The following is an 8,293-nucleotide window of genomic DNA, read 5'->3' on the forward strand; positions in this document are numbered from 1 at the left end:
TTCATACCAGAGAAATCTTTGGGTTTTCACTAGAATCTAAGAAAATCCTGAGCAATTTCTGGTGAGAATCCAAAGAGGAATCTGGTGAGAATCCTGAGAGGAATCTGATGAGAATCCTGAGGCGATTCTGGTAAGAACCCTGAGAAGATCAAAGTGAGAATCCTGAGAGGATTCAAGTAAGAATCCTATAAATTTTCTGGTGAGAGGCTTTTGGGAAGAATTCCTAGAAAATTCTGGTGAGAATTTTAAGAGGATTCTGGTGACAATCCTGGAAGGATTCTAGTGATAAACTTGATAGGATTCTGGTGAGAATCCTTAAAGAATTCTAATAAGCATACTGAAATGGTTCTGGTAAAAAATCTAACAGGATTTGATTATAAGAATCTCGAAAGAATTCTGGTGAGAATCACGAAATGATTCTGGTGAGAATCCCGCAAGGATTCTGGTGAGAATCCCGCAAGGATTCTGGTGAGAATCCCGCAAGGATTCTGGTGAGAATCCCACAAGGATTCTGGTGAGAATCTCGCAAGGATTCTGGTGAGAATCCCGCAAGGATTCTGGTGAGAATCCCGCAAGGATTCTGGTGAGAATCCCGCAAGGATTCTGGTGAGAATCCCGCAAGGATTCTGGTGAGAATCCCGCAAGGATTCTGGTGAGAATCCCGCAAGGATTCTGGTGAGAATCCCGCAAGGATTCTGGTGAGAATCCCGCAAGGATTCTGGTGAGAATCCCGCAAGGATTCTGGTGAGAATCCCGCAAGGATTCTGGTGAGAATCCCGCAAGGATTCTGGTGAGAATCCCGCAAGGATTCTGGTGAGAATCCCGCAAGGATTCTGGTGAGAATCCCGCAAGGATTCTGGTGAGAATCCCGCAAGGATTCTGGTGAGAATCCCGCAAGGATTCTGGTGAGAATCCCGCAAGGATTCTGGTGAGAATCCCGCAAGGATTCTGGTGAGAATCCCGCAAGGATTCTGGTGAGAATCCCGCAAGGATTCTGGTGAGAATCCCGCAAGGATTCTGGTGAGAATCCCGCAAGGATTCTGGTGAGAATCCCGCAAGGATTCTGGTGAGAATCCCGCAAGGATTCTGGTGAGAATCCCGCAAGGATTCTGGTGAGAATCCCACAAGGATTCTGGTGAGAATCCCGCAAGGATTCTGGTGAGAATCCCGCAAGGATTCTGGTGAGAATCCCGCAAGGATTCTGGTGAGAATCCCGCAAGGATTCTGGTGAGAATCCCGCAAGGATTCTGGTGAGAATCCCGCAAGGATTCTGGTGAGAATCCCGCAAGGATTCTGGTGAGAATCCCGCAAGGATTCTGGTGAGAATCCCGCAAGGATTCTGGAGAGAATCCCGCAAGGATTCTGGTGAGAATCCCGCAAGGATTCTGGTGAGAATCCCGCAAGGATTCTGGTGAGAATCCCGCAAGGATTCTGGTGAGAATCCCGCAAGGATTCTGGTGAGAATCCCGAAAGGATTCTGGTGAGAATCCCGAAAGGATTCTGGTGAGAATCCCGAAAGGCCTCTCAGGATTCTCACCAGAATCCTCTCAGGATTCTCACCAGAATCCTCTCAGGATTCTCACCAGAATCCTCTCAGGATTCTCACCAGAATCCTCTCAGGATTCTCACCAGAATCCTCTCAGGATTTTCACCAGAATCCTCTCAGGATTCTCACCAGAATCCTCTCAGGATTCTCACCAGAATCCTCTCAGGATTTCCACCAGAATCCTCTCAGGATTCTCACCAGAATCCTCTCAGGATTCTCACCAGAATCCTCTCAGGATTCTCACCAGAATCCTCTCAGGATTCTCACCAGAATCCTCTCAGGATTCTCACCAGAATCGTCTCAGGATTCTCACCAGAATCCTCTCAGGATTCTCACCAGAATCCTCTCGGGATTCTCACCAGAATCCTCTAAGGATTCTCACCAGAATCCTCTCGGGATTCTCACCAGAATCCTCTCGGGATTCTCACCAGAATCCTCTCGGGATTCTCACCAGAATCCTCTCGCGATTCTCACCAGAATCCTCTCGCGATTCTCACCAGAATCTCTTCGGGATTCTCACCACAATCCTCTCAGGATTCTCACCAGAATCTTCTCGGGATTCTCACCAGAATCCTCTCAGGATTCTCACCAGAATCCTCTTGGGATTTTCACCAGAATCCTCTCAGGATTCTCACCAGAATCCTCTTAGGATTCTCACCAGAATCCTCTTAGGATTCTCACCAGAATCCTCTCAGGATTCTCACCAGAATCCTCTCAGGATTCTCACCAGAATCCTTTCAGGATTCTCACCAGAATCCTTTCAGGATTCTCACCAGAATCGTCTCAGGATTCTCACCAGAATCGTCTCAGGATTCTCACCAGAATCGTCTCAGGATTCTCACCAGAATCCTCTCAGGATTCTCACCAGAATCCTCTTAGGATTCTCACCAGAACCCTCTCAGGATTCTCACCAGGGTCCTCTAAGGAATCCTTTCGAATTTTAACCAGTATCCTCTCAGGATTTTCACCAGAATCGTCTAAGGCTTACCATCAGAGACAACACAGTATTTTCACCAGACTTCACACAGGATTTTCACAAAAATCCTCTCAGAATTCTCACAAGAATCCTCTCAGGATACTCACAAGAATTCTCACCAGAATCCTCTCAGGATTCTCACCAGAATCCTCTCAGGATTCTCACCAGAATCCTCTCAGGATTCTCACCAGAATCCTCTCAGGATTCTCACCAGAATCCTCTCAGGATTCTCACCAGAATCCTCTCAGGATTCTCACCAGAATCCTCTCAGGATTCTCACCAGAATCCTCTCAGGATTCTCACCAGAATCCTCTCAGGATTCTCACCAGAATCCTCTCAGGATTCTCACCAGAATCCTCTCAGGATTCTCACCAGAATCCTCTCAGGATTCTCACCACAATTCTCTCAGGATTCTTATCCATAATCCTCTCAGGATGTTCACTAGAATCGTCTCAGGATTTTCATTAGAATACTCTCAGGATTTTCAACCGAATTATCCCATGATTCTCACCAGAATCCTCTCAGGCCGTTCTTTTCAAGATATTTCTAAGTAAAGATAATCACTGTGAGTAACTTTCAACTATTGACGTATTCTACAGTCTTACAAGTCTCGTTTCAGGTCTTTCCAGTCCCAAACTGCACATAGCCTCTCGCCGTAAATCAACGCGCCGTTCAATCAAGAATCATCCACGTAAAAGCTTGCATAACTGATCGATTCTTAATTCTAATCCATGTAGACCCCCTACATCGAGATCGAATTTCGCGACGCGCCGAAGAAGCGCATCAAGCGGAACCTTTCGCTGGACTGCGACGAGAACGACAACGAAACCCGCTGCTGCCGCTACCCGCTGACGGTGGACTTTGAAAAGTTCGGCTGGGACTGGATCATCGCTCCGAAGCGCTACGAGGCGTCCTACTGTGCCGGCGAGTGTATGCTGAGCTTCCTGCCCAAGTACGAGCACACCCACGTGATGCAGCTGAGCACTTCGGCCATTCCGTGCTGCTCGCCGAAGAAGATGAGCCCGATCAAGCTGCTGTACTTTGATTTGAGCTATCGCGTCATCTACAGCACCATTCCGAACATGATCGTCGAGAAGTGTAGTTGTTCCTAGGATGGCGGCGACGGGTGAGACCATCGGAATGAGGAAGTGAGATTTTTTTTTGTGTTTAATTGTTTGATCAACTATAAGAGACAACATTACAAACTAAGAGCAACAATTTATGAGTCTGATTTGGGATCTTTTAATCGAAAACAAGCGGAAATTTTAATTGATCACATAGGTTGTAGACAAGGAATAAAAAAGAAAAACTTGAAATTATCCAAAACAAGGACGACGGGTGATACGCGAAATTTTGCTTTCAAACGGATGGAAAACATCTAGTGGCATTTAGGCTGACTCGACTTAAAAATCATATCTCGGTTGCATGCTCCCCTAGGTCTATCTTTTCATCATTATTATTACTAATAGTTCATTCGTAAGGTTTGATATGGATCCCCGTATGTGGAAGTGGCAATACTTGTGATATTCGTTCTCTTTCTAAAACAAAAAGCGGAAAAGTGACCAAATCTTAATTTCATGTTACAACCTTTGGCAATGCTTGAAAAAAAATGGAAACAATAGTAACTGGTGTTACGTTATAATTAGATAAACAAACAGTTAGCACTGTAAAAGAAACAAACAATTGTAGAGAGCACAACAATACAAAACAATCAGTACAGTGAAGCAGACAACACAACAACCTGTTAGGTATTAAACGCATTAACTGTGAACGCGACGATATGATGCAAAAATTTGGAATCTGTGTGTTCAAAATTGTACATAATGAACAGGTTTAATGAAAACATCGCGCTATTTTATTAATGTTATTATAAATTATCAGGCAACAGAACAATAACAGCGTTAGTCACTAGAAGTAGACGGATCTAGCTAAATAAAGTATCTAATTCACAGAAAACGGCGTTAGGTCATTTGTTCACGAAATATCACTACTGAGACTACGGTTTCCGCACCGTTCAGGTGCTCATTGAAATATCGTTTCCACCTTTCAATGACCTCACGTCTATCCGTCACGATGATATTGTCAATCGCTCCTCGACGGCAGGTCTCACCATCAACGTCAACAAGACAAAATCGTTGATGTAAACACGGTCAACCCTTCCAGCTTCACGGTAGCTGGGCAAGCAGTAGAGAATGTTGTAAGTTTCCAATACCTGATGGAACCAAGGTCGACACGGAACAAGAAGGCGAGGGCTGCCTTCTTTAAGGAATGTATGGAAAAACAACCAGATTAGTCGACACATCAAAATCCGAACTTTCAACTCGCTGCTGTACGCCAGTGAAACTTGGTGCGTATCAGTGGAGCACACTCAACGGCTGTAGCTCTTCATCAATAGTTGTCTGCGGTATATAATTCGTGCATGGTGACCTCACAATTGGATCTCCAACGTGGAGCTTCATCGTCGATGTCATCAAAGCCGATAGTGACAGAAATTCGGTAGCGAAAGTGGAGGTGGGTCGGCCACAGATAGAGATCTTGAAATTCGGCCCTATGCACCAACGCTGGTGCTCAGGACTGAAAGTAAGTTCCATCTCCTCGCACTTCACTTCTTCAAAGCGGGTTTTTCTCTCCTGGAAAAGGCAGGTCCGCTGCTTCCGCTTCTGTTTGTATCATTCTAAGTTCTGCCGGGTATCATGCTGCAGCATTACTACCTGTGCTGCGTTGTTCTCCTCCGAAAGATCTCTGCACTCCTCGTTCAACAGTAGTTCCTTCGATTCCTTTCCACGTATCCGACACCTTTTGCATCGTTTATGGCTGCTCGTTCGACAACGTTGCCTCGACAGTCTGCGCGTATGAGGTAGCGAAATCCGGTTGTTTCAGTCGCCCTAGCTCGTACCGAGGCAGCCTTCGGTACCGAAAGTGCAATTCTGATAACTTAGCCACATTCACTTGGTGATCTAGGTCATCCAAACTATTCTGGAGTTGAGACTTTCAAGCTCCACAAGCTCTACTCTTGTATCTCTTTACTTTATCGGTGTAGTTCCTTCAAAAGATCCTTCAGGAATTCCTCCAAGACTTCGCCACGAATTTCTCAAAGAATATTTCCAGGTATTCCTTTAAAAACTTCTGCCAATAATTCCTGAAAGAATTTCTCCAGGAGTTTTTCATGAAGTTCCTCAAAAATTCTTCCAGGAGTTTCTCAAAGAATTTAACCAGAAATTCCTACAAAAATCCCTCCAGGAATTTGTTTAAGAATCTTTCCAGATATTACTCTAAAAAATCTGCCATGAATTCCTCAAATATTCCCTCAAGGTAGAATTTCTCCAGGAATTCCTCATAGACTTCTGCCAATAAATTCTCCAAGCATTCCTCCAGGAATTCCTTCAAAAGTTTCTCCAGGAGTTCCTTAAAGAATTTCGCAGGAAACCCGCAGGAAATCGTCCAGGATTCTTCCAAAAATTACTCCTGAGATTCATCCGAGATTACTTTCAGGCAGTGGCGTCTCGTAACCTCACTTTTTACCCGTTCAACGACCCTAAAAGTTGCATTTGCGGAGAATTCAGGATCAGGATCAAATTTAAAATGGGCGGAAACGGCTATTATCGTCATTTTCTACAAATTACAAGTCAATTTATTGTGGGAAATCAAGAATTTGCATTCGTTGAACAGGTAGATTTGAGGTTAGGGAATTGCCACTGCTTTCAGGCATTTCTCCAGGAATTCGTGAAGAAATTTTTCAAGGAATCCCAACAGAAATTACTTCAGGATTTTTTAGGATTTTTTTTCGAAAATTCCTCTAGAAATTCCTTTATGAATACCTCCAGAATCATTCAGGAAACCTTTAGTAATTCCTCAAGAAAATATTTCTGGGATTCCTCTAAAAATTCGTCCGAGAATTCTTTCTGGGATTTCTTCAGAAATTCCTTCAAAAAATCTTAAGGAATTGTGTGTAAGTACAATTCATCGACCACTGGTCGGCAGTGCTTTTATGAAAAAAACCTCCGAAAAATGTTAAGGGCAAACGATAAAAAAAATACTCTCGAAATTACTCCAGGAACTTTTTCAGGAATTCCTTAAAAAAATCTTCATGGAATTTCACCAGTCCTACAGGAATTCATCCAGGAATTTCTCTTATAATATCTTCAGGAATTTCACCAATAATTCCTCAAGGAATTTCTCCAAGAATTCATCCTGGAATAGGTCCATGACATCTGTCTAGAATTCTTACAAGAATCCCTCCAAGAATTCCTCCAAAAAATCCTATAGGACCTTCCCCAAGAATTTACCCAGGGGTCACTCTATAACTTCTACAGTGCGAGAAATAAGTATAAAGACAGAGCCGTTTTCCATACTAAATAACCATGTTTAGGGATCAAAATCTCTTTTTCTAGCGATTCGATTGTTATGGAATTTTGTCTGCAACCTTAAAATAACTAGAATTTTGGCTAGAAATATAAATCATCATCCATGAAAACGTTTATATTGACTTTTCAGATTCAAATAAATATAAAGACACATTTTTATATGGAAATAAGTGTCTTTATATTTATTTGAATCTGAAAAGTCGATATAAACGTTTTTACGAATGATGATTTATATTTCTGGCCAAAATTCTAGTTATTTAAAGGTTGCAGACAAAATTACATAACAATCGAATCGCTAGAAAAAGAGATTTCTATCCCTAAACATGATTATTTTGTATGGAAAACGGCTCTGTCTTTATACTTATTTCTCGCACTGTACCAAGAGCCCCTTCGGGATTTTCTCCACAAATATCTCCAAGGCTTTTTTTCAAGAAATTCCTTCAAGAATTCATCCAGAATATCTTCCAGAAATTCCTTCATGAACACCTCCAAGATTTTTCAGGAAACCTCCAGAAATTCTTCAAGAAAATACTCCTGGGACAACTCCAGGGATTTCTCCGAGAATTCTTTCAGGTAATTCTCCCGAAACTGCTCCGAGACTTTTTCTCAGAATTCCGCCAAGAATTTCTCCAGGAATAACTCCAAGAATTCTGTTTAGAATTCCTCCAAGAATCCCATCAAGAATTTCTCCTAAACTTCCTCTAGGAATTTTTCCAAAAATTTCTCCAGTTATTCCTGCAAAACTACAGGTAAGAATTCTTCCGAGAACCCGTCCAGGAATTCCTCCAGAAATTCTTTCAAGAATTCCGAAAGGAACTATGATAAGAATTTCTCCTAGATCTGCTGTAATGGAATTCAGGAATTCCTCCAGAAATGTCTAAAGGCATCCCCCCAGGAATTCTTTCAAGAATTCCTTCAGGAAATTATCCAAGAATTCCTCCAAGAATTTCTCCAAGACATTCGCCAAGAATTCCTCCAGCAATCCAGAATACCTTCCAGAATTCCCTTCCATGCATTACTACAGGAATACCTTCAAGACTTCTTTCACGAATTCCACCAAGAATCTTTCTAGGAAATTCTCCGGAATTTCTTCAAGTATTTCTTGAAGAAATTTGTGGAAAAAATCCCTGGAAGAATTCTTTAAGGAATTGCTAGAGGAATTCCTGGAATACTCCTTGTAGAAATTCCTGGAGTACTTCCTGGAATAATTCTTGGAGGAAATCCTGGAGGTTTCCTGGAGAAATTTTTCGACGAATTTCGGGAGAAATTCTTTGAGAAATTCATTGAGAGCTTCTAGGAAAAAACATAGTGGAATTCTTGGAGGAATTCCTGGAGGAATGCTTGGAAAATTTCTTGGCAGAAGTCTATGAGGAATTCCTCGAGAAATTCTTGTAGAAATACCTAGAG

The 8,293-nt window shown here is 42.5% G+C and overlaps 1 protein-coding gene across 1 annotated transcript; it reads left to right on the forward strand.

The window, feature by feature from the left end:
- The first annotated feature begins 3,253 nt into the window (after positions 1–3,253).
- On the forward strand, positions 3,254–4,478 carry LOC109423646 (growth/differentiation factor 8). Its single transcript, XM_062847309.1, is given in 1 exon segment — positions 3,254–4,478. A coding segment is annotated over 1 exon segment (381 nt). The 3' UTR covers positions 3,635–4,478.
- The last annotated feature ends 3,815 nt before the right edge of the window (positions 4,479–8,293 follow it).

This window comes from Aedes albopictus, chromosome 1 (genome assembly GCF_035046485.1).
Source record: "Aedes albopictus strain Foshan chromosome 1, AalbF5, whole genome shotgun sequence".
NCBI classification, from domain to species: Eukaryota; Metazoa; Arthropoda; class Insecta; order Diptera; family Culicidae; genus Aedes; species Aedes albopictus.